Below are 19,257 nucleotides of genomic sequence, written 5' to 3'. Positions count from 1 at the left end.
CATTGAACAAGCATGGGAAACAGTTTTTAAACCCTTTACAATGAAGATCTGTGAGTGACAAGCTTCACTGCTCTACCATTCGTGAACCATGAGGCCACACACACCATTCACACGCGTGCACAAACAGACACACACACACACACACAACTACACACACACACCATTCACACGCGTGCACAAACAGACACACACACACACACACACACACACACACACACACACACACACACACACCATTCACACGCGTGCACAAACAGACACATATACACACACACACACACACACACACACACACACACACAACCACAGACACACACCATTCACACGCGTGCACAAACAGACACACACACACAACCACACACACGCGTGCACAAACAGACACACACACACACACACACACACACACATACACACACACACACACACACACACACACACACACACACACACAACCACACACACACACACCATTCACACGTGTGCACAAACAGACACACACACACACACACAACCACACACACACACCATTCACACGCGTGCACAAACAGACACACACACACACACACACACACACACACACACCATTCACACACGTGCACAAACATACACACACACACACACACAACCACACACACACACCATTCACACGCGTGCACAAACAGACACACACACACACAAAACCACACACACACACAAACACACCATTCATACGCGTGCACAAACAGACACACACACACATACACACACACACACACACACACACACACACCATTCACACGCGTGCACAAACAGACACACACAGACACAAAACCACACACACACACCATTCACACGCGTGCACAAACAGACACACACCCACACACACACACATACAACCACACACACACACAAACACACCATTCACACGCGTGCACAAACAGACACACACACACACACACACATACACACACACACACACACACACACACACACACACCATTCACACGCGTGCACAAACAGACACACACGCACACACACACACACACACACACACACACAGACAACCACGCACACACACACACACACACACACACACACACACACACACACACACACACACACACACACACACACACACACACAGTCCCATCACAGAGAGTACAGGGGCTTCTGTTAACATAATAGTCGGCTGTTTTGAGAAATTCTGACTGTTTTCTGTGCTACAATACACACAGTAGGGACTATGAAACAGAATGTCTGAGCTGCGGACAGAGGAGGAAATACCTCTGTGTTTACTGGCTCTCTAAAACGCGGAGGCACTTCCTTGTGAGTCCTCTGCGAGTCGTCTGCTGAAGGCCAAGAAGCAGGGCATTCAAAACCGATTTGAGATGGATCACAAAATGTCTCATGTGAGGGGAATTACTGGATCCCAAATGGTATCAGGTGAGGAAAACCTTGTTGGACCACAGAATGGGAGGACAAGTGAACAGTTATTGATGGCAAAGGTTAGTAGTGATGGAAGACACTATTTTCTTAAGTTACCTAATTGTTTTTCTCTTTGTGATACATTTTTGTGAAGGTAAGACTAGGGGCACTATTCAATCTGTATCGCGAAAGTTCAGCGCTACAGGGTGAATGGCATTTAAAGGCAAGTTCCCGTGTTTGCCGAGACTGCATAAACAATGCATACGTGGGCTCAATCAGAAATGACCTTTACATTTCTATTGTTTCAGCGATACATATTGAATAGAGCCCGAGCCGTTCACTACGCATTTTATTTCCATGTCTAACAGGCGTCTTGAGCTAATCTGGCTATGTTGATTCTCTATATGCTGAATAATGCTGCGGCCGAAATGTGTCCGTGCAGAGCAATTTGGATTAATTAAAGATTGTTTTTTTGGTGTGCTGTCCATCTCATTTACTGTATTCTGACAGTGACCCAGACTAAAACCTCCTATTGAGAAATCCTATAGTCTCCTCTCTGTCAGGAAGCCAATCCACCAGGGGTGTGCCAGCAGGTCACCCTGAGGTCATGCTGGGCATCCATTAGAGTGCTTATTTAGTGGATTACTCCGTTAAGAGGAGTGATCGGCCTGCTAAGGCAAAGAATCATTACCCTTCCTCCCCGCCCCCACCCTGCTAACAATCAATATAGAGGGATCATTAAAATGAATAGCTGGACATTCCCCTTTCCTCCGGATCCTCAATGTGAGATCAGTGTCAGGGGGAAACGAAGATTGAGCTTAGAGAAGGCGTCTAAAAGCCTCCAGTGATTGACATGAAGTCCTCTCAATCCGAGAGCCCATTGCTGAGAGAGAGAGAGAGAGAGAGAGAGAGAGAGAGAGAGAGAGAGAGACATAGAGGGAGTGAGAGAGTCTTAAGCACCCACCTGAACTCTGACTAGCCCCATTAAGAGCAGCCCACGTGTCTGCTGCTACTGTAAGCTCAACACAACTACAGTGCCTTGCGAAAGTATTCGGCCCCCTTGAACTTTGCGACCTTTTGCCACATTTCAGGCTTCAAACATAAAGATAGAAAACTGTATTTTTTTTGTGAAGAATCAACAACAAGTGGGACACAATCATGAAGTGGAACGACATTTATTGGATATTTCAAACTTTTTTAACAAATCAAAAACTGAAAAATTGGGCGTGCAAAATTATTCAGCCCCTTTACTTTCAGTGCAGCAAACTCTCTCCAGAAGTTCAGTGAGGATCTCTGAATGATCCAATGTTGACCTAAATGACTAATGATGATAAATACAATCCACCTGTGTGTAATCAAGTCTCTGTATAAATGCACCTGCACTGTGATAGTCTCAGAGGTCCGTTAAAAGCGCAGAGAGCATCATGAAGAACAAGGAACACACCAGGCAGGTCCGAGATACTGTTGTGAACAAGTTTAAAGCCGGATTTGGATACAAAAAGATTTCCCAAGCTTTAAACATCCCAAGGAGCACTGTGCAAGCGATAATATTGAAATGGAAGGAGTATCAGACCACTGCAAATCTACCAAGACCTGGCCGTCCCTCTAAACTTTCAGCTCATATAAGGAGAAGACTGATCAGAGATGCAGCCAAGAGGCCCATGATCACTCTGGATGAACTGCAGAGATCTACAGCTGAGGTGGGAGACTCTGTCCATAGGACAACAATCAGTCGTATATTGCACATATCTGGCCTTTATGGAAGAGTGGCAAGAAGAAAGCCATTTCTTAAAGATATCCATAAAAAGTGTCGTTTAAAGTTTGCCACAAGCCACCTGGGAGACACACCAAACATGTGGAAGAAGGTGCTCTGGTCAGATGAAACCAAAATTTAACTTTTTGGCAACAATGCAAAACGTTATGTTTGGCGTAAAAGCAACACAGCTGAACACACCATCCCCACTGTCAAACATGGTGGTGGCAGCATCATGGTTTGGGCCTGCTTTTCTTCAGCAGGGACAGGGAAGATAGTTAAAATTGATGGGAAGATGGATGGAGCCAAATACAGGACCATTCTGGAAGAAAACCTGATGGAGTCTGTAAAAGACCTGAGACTGGGACAGAGATTTGTCTTCCAACAAGACAATGATCCAAAACATAAAGCAAAATCTACAATGGAATGGTTCAAAAATAAACATATCCAGGTGTTAGAATGGCCAAGTCAAAGTCCAGACCTGAATCCAATCGAGAATCTGTGGAAAGAACTGAAAACTGCTGTTCACAAATGCTCTCCATCCAACCTCACTGAGCTCGAGCTGTTTTGCAAGGAGGAATGGGAAAAAATGTCAGTCTCTCGATGTGCAAAACTGATAGAGACATACGCCAAGCGACTTACAGCTGTAATCGCAGCAAAAGGTGGCGCTACAAAGTATTAACTTAAGGGTGCTGAATAATTTTGCACGCCCAATTTTTCAGTTTTTGATTTGTTAAAAAAGTTTGAAATATCCAATAAATGTCGTTCCACTTCATGATTGTGTCCCACTTGTTGTTGATTCTTCACAAAAAAATACAGTTTTATATCTTTATGTTTGAAAACTGAAATGTGGCAAAAGGTCGCAAAGTTCAAGGGGGCCGAATACTTTCGCAAGGCACTGTACATAGTGTATACAGAACTGCACGGTAGACAAGCTAATGTGCAAATGGCAGGGTCGATGACGGTACAGTGTGTGTGAGTGTTTCAGCGTTTTTATCCACATGAATTTAGAGCATCACAAATGAATCAGGAGGGATATCAGAATGACATTTATTGGATCGATTGACACACTGAAACCTTATGATAATATCAATAAATGAACTCTTTTTGAGTGATTTTCGATTCAAGTCTCCTCAAGCACAACAGTATGTCCGCATCAGAATTGTATAAACCCTTGCATGACATTTCAGGCATCGCAAAAGAGAGAAATAGTGAGTCAAGTTGAATGATTGCAGGTGAAGAAAAGACATACACACGTTTTTTTTCCCCCAGTCCATCTGGCTCTGTCTTTTTAAGTGTCTCTTAAAGTCTCTTTTAAAAATGGATTCGTCTTTGCGACCGTACTGATGTGACCATGTCAGTTGGTCATTTGTTGGGCCTGTCACGTGTCCAGAGGGCCCATGTGGAAAGAGAGTGCACCTGTGGATACCCCCTCCACCCAGACACACGCACACACACACACAACCACACACACACACACACATACACACACACACACACACACACACACACACACACACACACACACACACACACACACACACACACACACACACACACACACACACACACACACACACACACACACACACACACACACACACACACACACACACACACACACACACACACACACAGGCAGTCCCTATCTACCCTCAGCCCCTCCTTCCCCACTCCTATAAGGGGCAATATAATCATTCATCCTCTTCATGGGCAGTAGATGCTGATCAGAGACCAGCATTAATATCGCCACTATCCTGCTAAATTTGCATAGCGACATACCCTTATGTCTCTAACTGTGATCATGGAACAAATATCCATGCAGTTGTCCCCTTTAACCAAAATAGAAAAACATCAAAAACATCTCTATTGGTTAGAATGACAGAATATCAAAGACCAACTGTATGCATGGTCAAGCAATCATCTCTTAAAGCATCTCTTAACGTCGCCCTCATGGTTCTCTCAACATGCCCTTCATAACAGAGGTAAGTTATATCCCGGATTTACGATCTGCAGATGGCTGGGCTGGAGGAAAGGAGAGGAGAAGAGAGGGCAAGAGCCGAACCACCGTTCCTAGCTATGCATTCACTTTATGAAAGCCGAAATCAAGGGCTAGGTGAGGAATACAATAAGAGAGGAAGCAGAGCTGTAAAATAACCTGTAAATCTACCCTCTGGAACTTCTAGGCAGTGCCCCGTGCCCGGTGAAGGGTGCACGAGCACCCCAGGAACCAAATGGCACGAGCTAGAATCATGACGATTTTCTTTTTTCACTGACAAAGGAAGCACACGGAATCAAGCCACGTAAGGTGCGGTGAAATCTGTTGATTTATCTCACGCTGTCTAAGGCCACTTCATCAATAAATGCCTCACAACGTGAACACGATAGGACCATTGCTATTAGTTTGTCAGTTCGATTCTTCTTTTAAATCAACTATATGGGTCCTCCAATAAAATGATAGCGATTGCAATGATTTCTCAACTGTGTCAAAGGGGAGCTGGCTCCGGCAGAGGAAGATCTAGGTGAGAGCGGGCGCCAGGAAAAAGAGGCGTGACTGCGTCTGGAAATAGAGGGGCTATTTTGGGACTGCCGTGGGTGTACAGGGGAGCACCGCCCAGACCTGCCCGCCTGACTTCTGTCACTATGACAATGGGCCATTCCAAACTTTGCTGCTGGATGGAAAAAGTCTGGAGGACTGGCAGGTGGTACACAGGAGCGTGGTACAGCTCCCTTGGTGAGAAACACCATGCCACTCCCATAACCACCCACTCCACACACGCAATACCGTACCGGAGGCTATACACGTCCTTGCAAAGACACACACACACACACACCTGAAGGAAGTGCATGTTTGATCGAGTACCGCAGCTCGCCAGGCTCGCCAGGCTCGCCAGGCTCGTCAGGTCAGTCTGAATTAAGGTAAAGGCTTGAATCCTGGGTCAAAGGCTTGAGTTGCATAAGAAGAAGAATGATGTCGAACAACGCCTGCCATTCGCAGTTCATTTATGTAACTACCTTTTTGCATCTCCAACCCCCCCCCCCCCCCCCCCCCCCCCAAAAAAAAGAACGGCCTATGTAAAAATTCAAAAATATTGTCCATAGATTTGAATTGTATTTCACCATTTTGTTAATACATAGGCCATGCTACTGTATTGTGCCTTGTAAGAGAGAGAGATAAATAAATCACCAGAGTTTAAATCTCTGCATAAAGCCATGGTAAGATAATTGAATATAGCCCATACACGTCAAGGTCCTGCTGTGTCCATGTCAAGCTTTATTAGGCATATGGGGACAGGTTGGAACCATCCAAGGTTGACATTGGTCAAAAATAGTATAACACAAAGCTGTTGAGTTATAGAGAAAGTCTGAAACTAAAGCTTAGCCATATGGAGCATGGGCGGATAAGGGAGGGAACGAGTTCAATGTGCTTAGAAAGATGCAATTGGTAAGTTATTGATTCTGTGTCGCTGTATGGAAAATATTGTTTCAACGTTGAGGGTGAATTAGATATGTTAAAATGTTATGTCATTCCAGACAGTCGGAGGGATAAAACACCATGTATGATTTCTGGTAATGATTAGTGCCAAAAGGGAAAGGATTTTTTTTATAGCACACACATAAATTCAGGGACAATGCCATCTGGTAAAGACTGCAATATAAAACAGCTAGAGTATCACTGCATGTGTGTGTGTGTGTGTGTGTAAAATACTCAACATAAAAATCAAACTAAAATCCTAATAACAGCAATGCACATGTCAGTATGGTCAACATTATGTCATTTATTAATTCATTTTATTTTTTATAGAACACATTGAGTGTACATAAAACACCATTTGAATTTCCATAAATATTTCATATTAGGGAGGAAATATGTTTCACCTTTGTGCCTGGATAGAAAATGATTAAGAGTTACAATCATGTTGTAGCAGAGAGACAATGGAGAATAAGGCACGATACGTCAATCTGTTACATAGAGCCATGCTATCCTACAGTCCACATTTATTCATGAAGCTAGTTAACGGTGTCGTGAAGCGAAATCATATATATCATTAGTATTCTCTGCATGCTGAAGAAAGACATTGTACTCGACGACGTAGAAAAAGATTGCAGACCTGTCAACCTTTATAAGAAGAGACCCCGTGGCTCAGTAAGGGATGTCTGTCCTATCACACCAAGTATAGGAATCTAGATCCTATAACATTTGGTCATGATGGAAGAGAAACCCGTTACTGCTACTATGGCAAAGTGCATTACATACTGATTGAAGCCTACTGAGCCACTGTCTCTAATAGCAAAGAAGAAGCTTGAACAATAATTTCCAAGGTAAAAATCCTTTGATATGAAGAAATCAATTATTCCCAAGCTGAAGCCTCCATCCTTCTCTAGCTTTATTATACAGGCAAGGGACATATTTTGTCTTAGATGGTCCTTATCATCATATGGTATGTACATGCAAACCCCAGTCGTTCTCCTGCAAAGTGTACAGTAGGCTCTTTCCTGATTGTCTAAGCATTTGTGCATATTTTAGAAAGAAGGGAAGAGGGAGGCCAGAGCAGAAGGAAAGAAGAGGCACGAGGTGTCAAGACAGATGCTAGCAACGAGGTGGTACACATTGGATCATCAGAAAGAGGAAGGCATTGAAAAAAAAAAAACGACGAGCTAAGGCATAAGTACATTTCAAATACATGTTTATACAAAGAATATCATACACAACATTCAGTATAAATGGACAAGGACATAATAAAAAAAAAACTAATACACAAATCTAACCTATACACACGTCCCTACATATTTTTCAGCCATTTTTTGTTTCCCTGTAAACGAATGATTGACGTGATCGAAGTGACATTGCATTCTAGTCAGTGAGTGATGTTGTAAGGCACCGCTTGGGTTGCTGTGGTTTGCCAGGACGCTCTGACCAACATATGACACACCCATTGGCTTGTCCGCATATTAGATTCCAACACACATAAAGAAGAGGCAATCAGTAAAGAAACAAGTATTCAGTCTTACTGAGCTGTTTGGTCCATGGAAGAGCAAGAGTTGTCATTTAAGGCAAGTGTAGTAATTCTCACAGTCCCACCTATTATATCTAAGGCCGTCTCACATTATATTATAACATTCGTTCATATGGAGCTTTGCAGTTTCCTGTTAATGACCACCAGTCGGCCAATCGTTCTGCAGCGTCATGAGGGGCAAGCGAATCAGGCATCTGGGAAATGTAGCAATGAGGAAGTGGTAATGTGAAAGCTCTCTGTTAAGGGGTTCCTCATGTGGATATAGGAGCTTTGGTTTGGGGTCCTTTTGCCTCTGTCCCTTTTTGTATCTGCAGAGAGTTTATGTACTGAGATGCACTGAGATGCTGGACAGGTCGTTTCGGATGATCTCATTGACTGTGGAGATAAAAGGAGAGATATTGTTACTCGAAAACCCCCCAAAACATACCTCTCATTATATCATCATCGTCACAATAGTAATCTTCATCATCTTCATCAACATCATCATCATCACCATTTTCTGTGGCTGTACCACATGATATTTGGTGGTTAAAAGTTTGTCACTGTGATTTCTGCGGGTTCATGTAAGAGTAATATCTCCACTTTCTCAACAGCAGCACAACTGCAAGGTGAAAAAGATATAACTCATTCTAAATCTCTTTTGACACAGCAATAAATATACTTTTCTTACGAGTCTTCAGTGAATCACCACTCTGGAATTTAGATACAATTACACACTCACACACACCCTTATTCTCTTTTTTGTCTTTCCCGTTCTAGATCCTGTGCCCGCGTGTTTCCCACAGTTGGGCAGACAGAGAGCAGTCCCCTCTCTTTATCTGCTGTGTGTTTTGGCACATTGGGGGGAAGTGACTGACCAGGGCCCTAGGACTGGTAGCAAACAAGAGGCTCCTCAGGGCACCCCAATGTAAAGCAGAGACAGAGAGAGAGAGAGAGAGAGAGAGAGAGAGAGAGAGAGAGAGAGAGAGGAGGGCCACTCAGTCTGGAACTCAGTGAGGTCACTATTTACATCACTGGAGGTGGGAAAGGAAGTCAACCACCTCCTCATATCCACTCTGCACTCACAGACCTGGGCAGACTGGGCCTACTTTATCAGCTACTAGCCCATTGGATAAACAGGCATACAGTGGAGACAGCCTACCCACACAGATATCGCAACCCCCCAAACACACAGACACAGACATCCCCACCCTACACACAGGGAGAGAGGAGGGGGCGGGGGCTTAACTAATGAGGGCATCCTTTCATTTATGGTGGCAGTGGAAGTGTGTACAAGATTAAATAGTGTATTTTTCCGGTGTTTCTATGAATATGAATGTTTATGGATATGAGCTGTGATAAACGAGTTCAGTGTGTGAATTATGATTGACTTAAACAGCTCGGTACAGGTAAAAACATAAAGAATAATTCTGAATAGAATGCTCGGACGTATGCACGCATGCGCACATGCACAGAGTTGGGGCTCACCTCCCTTTCATGAGGAACTCCTACTGGAAAAAAGTCAACCTAAGCCGGCTGTTTTTACCAGTGATTCCGCTCCGGGCTAAACAGGCTTTTACACGTTGAGGTTATTTTTAGTTACGCCTCCGTGGGACAAAAAAAAAAAAAAAAAACGGCAAACAAGCATGTTACAATTAAATGATCAAACTTTAATGCCAGTCTTCAATTCCATCGTCGTGTGAGAAACAATAAAATAGCTTGGGGCAGAGAAGTGTTGTCGAGGGAGGGAAAATCCAACACCTCAGCAGAGTATGCCACAAATGTACCTTTTCTCTGAGAGAAAAGCAGTAGCTTCCTCTCTTCTTGTCAGTCAGGGTAAAAACACTGCCATCTCAACACCCACGCATTAACCACAGTGTTGTTTTTCTATTCTTTATCAACTAATATTTTCCATTTTCGAAGCGCAGGATTTTCCATGGTGCTAAAAAAAAAAAAAATCTCATTTGTACAGGGACTACCTTTGACTGATGGCCTCCTATCGGAGCCCTGTTGACGTTCAGCAAGCGACCGAAACAGGATGTGGCTAACTGTTACACCACACAACTATCACAAACAGTTATTTATAACTAGCTAATGCCGTCAGTTATCTGTGTCTCAAGGAGAAAATAATCATTCTTAGGTAGGCCTCAAAACAATTGACTGACCAGGGACAAATTAGTTTGTATTCGTGTTTGGTGTTTTACTGTGCTTAGAGATCCTCATAAGATGTTATGTAAAACGTCATTGCATTATTCATTTATGAAGTCTGTCTCAAATGATGTGCACGTGTTACTAGGTAGGGACTGTCCTAAGTTGTAGGCTAGTATCAAGGTTAAGGCTTCAAGTCCTGGATCATGTTCATGGAAATGGTTTCAAACAAAAAAATCAACGTTTCTCATTGGACGAGTAAAGGTAGTCCCTCCCTATTTCAGGCAGTTTTCTTCCATTTGGCACCTGATGGACATGACAAAGTACTGTACCCTAGTCCACCCTGCCTAGTACTTAAGGAGAAACACATTCTTCTGAGGTGAAGAAAGAAGGGAAAAGGGGTCAGAGGTCGGCCTAGGTCCTCTCACTGCATTCGTCTTCCGTGACGCAACACTAACCCAGATGAGAGTGCTTCACTCACTTCACTCCCCCCATCCACCTCACTCTCTCCCATATGAAGGAGACAAGCACAAAAACCCAGTAAAATGTTGCTATAAATCAAGGCAGTTCAAGGTATTGCACAACCTTATGAGTTAGTGCAAGTCTGCAATGTCTCCTCATAGACTGAGTAAGATCCTACCAAATATGCCCAACTGACAAAACAAGACCAACGATCAAACTTCATGCACATGATAATATGAATCTTCGTTAGATAGGCAGTCAGTATCAAATGTAGTTATATTACGTAAAGTCCTATTAATTTAGGTTACGATAATATTAATGCAATATTATCGCAACCACTACAGACGTTAATGTGTGACTCTCCTTGGATCAAAACTCTACTATTGTCATGTAAATCCAACCTGTTTGACCAGCTTCTCAACAGCGTTGGAAACTTTTTAGGTTCCTGTTTCTGATGCATGGAAAGCTATAAGTGGGAGAAGTCCTTTGTTGAATCAACAGAAACAGTGGAAAATTCAACTGAACATATTCCACTCATGCAAAACAACACAATCCGCGCCAGAGAAATAATAGCATCATACTTTATTAGCTCAAGTGCCTCTAATCACATCCAACCCACAGCCATAGCTGTCAGCCTGGTTGACAGCTCATTTTCTGAAGGTGTGAGAGTGACAGAGGGTGAATCTCAATTGGGATCCTTGGTTTCTCACCTCCTCTCTCCTCGCCTCCTTAAGAGGGGAGGATCATTTGATTTTCTCCTACAATCAGTGCGGTTACATGCACACAATAATATGATGATTGTGCATGGTCAGGGGAATATAATAGTTTGTTTAAAACGTTTACACATTTTGCAAGAACAACGATTTCCCTAATAACCCTGTTGACATGGACACATCTGAATTTCGGCTACCCGATGGGACACAGTGTAGAGAATCAGCAATCAAAATGAACCTTTAAACCGCAGAGAAGCCTTTTTGATTCTGAGTTTGGACATATGAAGTTTGTATGTAGAAAATGTACTTTCGGTTTCTCCAAACTCACTTCACTCGCGCGTAAGAGGGAGGCTTGCGCTACTGATGCTGGCACGTGCAGATCAAATACACGGGTTGGAACGCCAATGAAGCTGTTTCCATGTCCCGATAATTTTTAAAGATTACTCAGAAGACCAGGTGTTTTATAATCGGCGTATGCTTACTTCGATGTTGACTGTACGCCGCTTATACACGACTATTACCATAATCGCCCTACTGCCATAATCGATTTTAGAATCAAATTATTACTGTGCATGTAAATGTACTCAGTGTTTGGAGAAGGAGAGGAGGTAGTATGGAAATATAGTGTGTCAATGAAGCAGCCATTGCTCCTACCCACCTCTATAATTATCCTGCTGCAGTACTTCCTATGTGTTTGTGCGGTGGGGAGTACACGTCGAACCATGTTTCTACGGACGGACGGACAACAGATGGATGTATCTCTGGAACTGGCTTGGGTTGGGCTCTCTAATCTCTCTGCTACAATACATCAGGGAAGAAGCAGCTTTCCCTTCGGGGTGTGGCCCTACTGAACAAGTGTATAGAGAGAGCTCTCCAAGGTACTCTCTCTGTCGGCATAAACAGTCATTAAAAAGACTTCCCTCATCTCAGGGAGGAGCTACCAGGCACCTCTGAAAGGGCCCAAAGTGCACAGCAGAGGGACTGCAATGCCATGTAATTAAATTTCAAGCTTTGAATAAACCATGTTTGTCAGTTGTTCATGAAATTAGAACACAGAACCAAGTGAACCGTGAGGTTTGGATTAAAGGCTGCTGTTAGGTTAAGCTACTGTAACGTGCCTGAAATGGACGCCAAGGCAGTAGGCACCCAAAAGGTTAAAGAGCTTGTCAACGTTCAATTCTGATAAAGACTGATCCGAGACCAACAACAAAGTCCATCAGAGCAGCAGTGGAGCAATTTGGCCCTGTTTTGATTGAGTTATTCAGGCAGAAGCATTAAGACTTCATTTGGGCGAGGAGAACGCGCCACCCGAGCTACCCTAGCCGAACCTGACCCGCGCGGGGGATTGAGTTAGCCGAGGTTAGCGGATAGCGTTGGCGTCGGGGTTCGATAACATCCAGGCTTCCTCTGAGAACAGAGGATAGCCATGTGGTTAGAGGAGACGGAGAGGAGAGCCTCCCGGGCCGCAAAAACACTCGGTGGTCCCTGCAAGCGTAACCCGATTCCCCCTTTACCCAATCAACGACTGGCAAGGACCTGGCAGCAGCGCTGACTTCGCTTCACCTTCTTCCTGTTCAACTTTCTAAGCATACCCTTTGAACTCTGAGTTGTAAGCTCTGTAAGAGAGGCATCCTGCTTGGGAGTTTCTATTCTCTCTGGCTGCTCATGAAGAAAGGCATAGCTCACTTCCTGAAACACTTTCACAGGGTGGATAATCTAAATCAACTCCAGTTGTGTTAGGGTTAGAGGCCTTGGTGCCGTACGTAGGGGTACTCTTCATATGCTTACACTTCCCCGGGCCCTCTCGTGACCCATCGTGCCTTGTGAGAAAGACAAGCACAGCTTCCACCTATTGTGTTCTGGCTCCCTACTGCATATGAAGAAGCTGCTCTGAATCATAATGGTCATTCATATAAACATGCTGAATATAAACATGGACACACACTCACATGCAGGCCCACAAGACAGCGTCCGTGAATGCACGCACACAGGCAAGCAGAGATGCAGACAGACGCAAACAGGCACGCACAGAGGAGCACGCAGGCAGACACACACATGCAAACAATGCCATGAAAATTCATATAATTTAGGAGCTATAACGTAATGCAACAAAACTATGCATTACCCATCTCTATTTCAAAATACTGTAATAGGCAGAAGAGGGGCGCACAGCCATTAGGATATCCACCAAAATAAATGCTAAACCTCGTTTGAACTGAACGTGTATGTGAAATTGATTTGGTGAGGAAGCTGAACTGGAGTTTGAAGCTGCAAAAGAGCGACAATTGAATTTCCTGCTACATATTACTTTTGTTTCCCCACAAATATCAAATCTGCTCTCGGGTTTCAGCAGAAACGCTTCATTGACAATTTGCAGCCTCCCACGCATGTCTGCAACAGCTAGAGGGAGAGGCTGGATGCACGTCACTCACTCCTCTTCTCATAAGGATCTGTCAGAACCAGTGTTGTGAAGGGGGGGAGTGAAAGGGTCAGAGCATGCAGACAGGCACACACATACGCATGCACGCACGGGGTACACACACACAGAGCCTATGCATGCACGCAGACACACACAGACAGACACGTGCACTCCTATAGATAAACGCAGTCGGACACAGAGAAATGACACTAAGCTAATTCGTCTCAGACTAGCAGGTAGACAACAGAGACTGATACCCTGGGAAGCCCTGTGGGTGTAATGATGTGATTATATGTGCAGATGTGGATATATCATCCCCACAACTCTGTGCATGTGTGAAGCCTGCCTTTCCCCATGTGGAAGCACTCAGCCTCACAACTGACCGGAGGAGACGAAAGAAAAAGTTAAAGTGTGTGGAAGAGAGAGCAGAGAGAGGCGCGGGGGGGTAGCTGGAGTCAACTCCGAGGGTCTCTGCTCGAGTTTTACAACCCTTCCGGCAGCAGCTGGGCAGCTGCGCAGACGTCGCTGTGTGCCCTGGGCCTCGGCCAATCCGCTTCCTTCACTGCCAAGGTGCAGACCAATGGTAAGGGGGGAGGAGAGGAGAGAACGGGGGGGGGGGGGGGGTAATGGTTAACAGAGGCTGAGGCCACGCTGGCGGATAGAGGGAGAGCGGGAGTCCTTGGATCTCCAAGAATACTTTCCTCTGATGGCTGCTACTGCTTGCTGGACCTCTGAGTATTGCTCCACGGAGAACAGCTTTGAAAAATGGCATTTGTTTCTTAATACCATGTGGAGCGGTGGAGAGCAGGGAGTGGGGAGATAACGTGAGATAAAGTGAAGTGCTGCTCTCATCTCATCTCTACCTGTGTCTTCCTACGTGAGTCTCTGATGTGCTCCTCGTCTCAGACAGCTTGCTTCCTTGGTCTCCGAAGTCAGATGAAGCCCGCTCGTTGCCAGGCTAAACGAGTGGACCCCTAGAGAGCTAGCGAGCGCCTTCTCTGTGCTTAGCCTAGACGGAAAACACCAGGCAGTAGCCAGAGGGCTGCAACTGCCGCATCACAGACCGAAACAGGCTGAAAAAACAATAGCCAGCAACCCCAAAATTGGCCAGCCAATCTAAACACAACAGATTTTTCACTGAAAACAACCCGACACTGATTTGCTTGTTTTGGCAAGGCACTTTCTCTTTGATCTTCTATGGTGTGTCGCTACTGCTGCCTCCCCTCCCTATCTTACTTCTCTGTGAGATGCCGCCACCACCCGTTGCTCTCCTCCTCTCACTTCCTCTAAGGCCCTGGGGGCGGTGGGTGTGTTCGGTGGGGCCCGTCTCCGGGGACAAGGCTGGGGAGGTGTTTACATGGTTAGGGCCGCTCTCCTGTGAGCTCATCATTGATGGACTGAAATAAGTCACTTGATTATCTTCGCTGTGTCCTCTCCCAGTTTCTCTGCTACTAACAGTACAAAGTAAAGATTTCCTGATATATTTGGTAATAAAATTAAACAGGGGTTCGTCCCGTTCTGCATGCTATAGCAATGCGATATGTGTTTATTTGTGTTTAAAGCCACAACGACTAAAATTATCCGAGTGAGAAAGTGAGTGAAACACACGTCTGCATGGTGAAGATATGAAAGGAGACAGATTTAAAAACGTTCAGCATGCCTCATTTGACTAAAATGTTCATACTAAAATAACGATGGCCGTCGGATATGGCCAGTCTGATTGATAGTGAATTGGAAAGGCATGAGGCAACAGAGGCTAATGCACATGGATAGAGATCTCACTTCTTGAATATGGCGGAAAAGCACGGCCATATTGAAGCGATCATACTGTGCTAGATTACAACCATCTGAGTGAGGATTTGGTCCGTACACCTGCATATAATGGGATTTATGACATCAGCATTTGCATTCTGCCTCTTTAAATCACCTGTTCCCTGTCAGTTGTAATGTGGGATTTCAGAATCCACGTTTTATCTAGAAAACCATATTCCCTGCATCCAAAAAGGCTTACCTTAAGTGCACGTTTTATTAGCCCTGATCTATCATAGACATAAGGCTTAGAGAGGTACCTCGTCGTTTGAGTGTGCGTGTGTGTGTGTGGAGAGCCTGGCGCTTGGCCTTGGACTGGACCGTTGCTCTTTCCATCCCGGTGAAGAGGTATGAGCTACTGTTCTTCGCCATCTCTTTCATGCATTATGAAAGGGAGCCCTTGAACTTGACAACATTCTCCTGGAGCACCCGTCCCAATGCCAGCAGGGATATTGTCTCAATCTGCCTTGGATATACTGTGAAGACCTTGCCATGAGGAACTTCCAGGAGTCACGGCACATCACAGCGCAGCACTAAAACTCAGGATGGACACTAAATCCACAAAAGGCTCAAACAGTGCAGAGAAACGGCTCTGGTCTCCAACACTCCCGCTGAGATCTCGCGGCTGACCTACAGGGCCAGACTTATATTTACTGTAAGTCTCAGATCTGATTTACTCTCATTCCACTGACCTGGAATCTGCTCTGAGTCTGCACGGTTTGAAATCTTCTCCCACCTGCTCTGATTGGTAGACTGAGAGGTAAAAGGGTCAACTCGTGGACTTCCTTAACTGGGCTAGGGTTAAAGTGAAGGGTTGGCTTGGCAAGTCCTCTCCTCATGCCAACCACTTTTAATTTACCTGTGCAGACAGACAACCTTCCTACATCTGGAGGTCCTGATCCATCCAGCCATCCTAGATAATAAAACATCCTTATGGATCCCAGGATATCTGTTCCAACTTCTTCCTACACACATCACAGCAACCATGCGCCCACATGCAAACTAACACACACAGACAGACACACACACACACACGCACGCACGCACGCACGCACGCACGCACACACACACACATAAACAAAAACCTATCTGAGCCATCACTGGTAAATCCTAGCTGGCGGTTTCACCTGATTATGGCCATACAATTTCATCACCTGTAGATTTAATGCTTGACATCGCTCGGGGAGTTCGGCCACATGAACGTCTTAGCAGAGACGGAGTCCTGCTCTTTTTTCCTAAATACAGTCAATCTTGCTGACTCAATTAAAACATATGTGACATCTCCGCTCACTTGGAGCATTTATCAACTGACCTTATCTGACGCGAGGAGCGTGCGAGCAGGTTTGACAGGAGCGATTTATAATACCTAACAGAGAGAATCTCAATTCACCCATCTAAAGAAAGATAAACTAACCTTTTAAAGAGTGCAGCTTTGCCATCTCATATCACCTCCAAGTTTTAAACTGGACTCCCCAGACTAGCTCTTAGACACTGAACGCTTCTGAAGGATCCTTAAAAGCAAACTCATTCAACCTCAGCGTGGTCATTCTCTGCCCTACAGGTGCTCAGTGGGAAAATGAGTAAAAGAGAGAGAAATACACTCCTCCACTCTGAGCCGTGTTTTTATTTCTTAGACTTCTAAGTTAATGAGCAAGTATGTTCTGTCTGCGTGTGAAGTACAGGGGCACCGGGAGAAACTGCCAGGGAATCTAACCGGAGATTGCGTGCTTCTTGCTTCACTTTCACATTTTCCCCTCTCAAGCTTCTTGTGAGTCTGCCCTGTGTGTGTTTCTGACTGAATATCCCTGGATCTAAATAGGTGTTGAGGGTGCCTGCAATCTCCCCCCACCCCCCCCCCCCCCCCCCCCCCACCCCCCAGCCCTTCTCATTTCAGCTTCTGCCCTATTGCTTCCTATCTCTCTCAAAATATATATATAGAAATATACTTGTATGCTATTTAGTAGACACTTTTATCCAAAGCAACTGGGTGAAAACTGGTTGAATCAATGTTGTTTACATGTCATTTCAACCCAAGAAATCAATGTGACGACGCTAAATCAACGTGGAAAACTGATTGGATTTGCAAAAAGTCAACAACGTACTGTAAGGCTATTTAGTCATTTTTTCACCCATCTTTTAACCTAAATCCAATGACATGGTGACATTTATTGTTGATTTTACGTTGGATTCTAGGTTAGTTCACAACTCAACCAAATGTCAATAAAAACTAGATGTTGAACTGAGGTCTGTGCCCAGTGTGTTACAGTCATGCGTGCGTACAGTACATTACTCTCTCTCTCTCTCTGTCTCGCTGTCTCTCTCTCTCTCTGTCCCTCTCTTTCTCTGTCTCTCTCTCTCTCTCTGTCTCGCTGTCTCTCTCTCTCTCTGTCCCTCTCTTTCTCTGTCTCTCTCTCTCTGTCTCTCTCTCTCTCTACCTGTCTCTCTCTCTCTCTACCTGTCTCTCTCTCTGTCTCTTTCTATGTCTACGATTCTCATTCCACAAGGAGAATATATGCTCCAAAGTAGAAAATATCTCCCGTGATCCTGATGCTAAAACTTGACATGATTACAGAAAGAAATACAGAAGAAATCGATAAATAACTGCACGATTATAAATGTGTATACGAGAAAACTCCTTTCCTCTCTGTTGAAACATCTGTGCAGAGGATGATTTGTGTAACGGCCGGCACCATTGAAACCGGGGGTGATGTGCTGTTAGTATATAGGCCAGTGTCAGAAGCTCCTGGGGGACTATTCGTTCTTCCCCACTCTCTCTCTCTCCTCTCTGTCCCCATCTCTCTCTCTCCACATCTCTCTCTCCCCATCTCTCTCTCTCTCTCTCCCCATCTCTCCCTCTCTCTCAACATCTCTCTCTCCCCATCTCTCTCTCTCTCTCTCTCTCCCCATCTCTCTCTCTCTCTTTCTCTCTCTCTCCACATCTCTCTCTCCCCATCTCTATCTCTCCCCATCTCTCTCTCCCCATCTCTCTCTCTCTCTCTCTCCCCATCTCTCTCTCTCTCTCTCTCCACACACCTCTCTCTCTCTCTCTCTCTCTCTCCACATCCCCCCCCCCTCTCTCTCTCTCTCTCTCTCAATTCAATTCAATTTATGGGCATGACATAACAATGTACATATTGCCAAAGCTTATTTTCGATATTTACAATATAATAAAAAATTAAAAAATATATAAAAAATTAGAATCAAAATTGTCAACGGGACAACAGTAACAACAGTAACCAAGTGTCAAAATAACCATATATTCAACAATAACAATAAGCATTACAGTAGAGGACATGTGCAGGTTGATTGGTCAGTCTGACACCGTCCCTTATGGCAGCCAGCAATGTAGTGCGCTGCCAACCCACAGCTCTCTGCGTCCTCCCCCAACAGGACGGGTAGCCTATCCTCATCAGAGAGGTCTTTGAAACCTTGAATAAGGGTTTCAAATTTGGGAAAATTACACTCTCTAATTGTTTTATATTTTTGACATTTTGTCAGGAAATGCAACTCCGTCTCAGGTTCTGCTGTGGTTCCTGTGTCTACCCTTCCCAA

At 44.7% G+C, this 19,257-nt stretch overlaps 1 protein-coding gene across 2 annotated transcripts in view; it reads right to left on the bottom strand.

The window, feature by feature from the left end:
• Nucleotides 1–6,916: 6,916 nt before the first annotated feature.
• Nucleotides 6,917–19,257, bottom strand: part of LOC110518416 (nuclear factor of activated T-cells, cytoplasmic 1) — a 79,099-nt gene continuing 66,758 nt past the window's right edge. For both annotated transcript variants that reach the window (XM_021596024.2, XM_021596031.2), the window contains exon 10: nt 6,917–8,550. In XM_021596024.2, coding sequence (XP_021451699.2) covers nt 8,495–8,550 — 56 coding nt within the window. In that variant the 3' untranslated portion in view covers nt 6,917–8,494. The remainder of the gene's footprint in view (nt 8,551–19,257) is intronic.

This window comes from Oncorhynchus mykiss, chromosome 3, assembly GCF_013265735.2.
Source record: "Oncorhynchus mykiss isolate Arlee chromosome 3, USDA_OmykA_1.1, whole genome shotgun sequence".
Lineage (NCBI taxonomy): Eukaryota > Metazoa > Chordata > Actinopteri > Salmoniformes > Salmonidae > Oncorhynchus > Oncorhynchus mykiss.
This window is presented reverse-complemented; position numbering and strand designations above follow the sequence as displayed.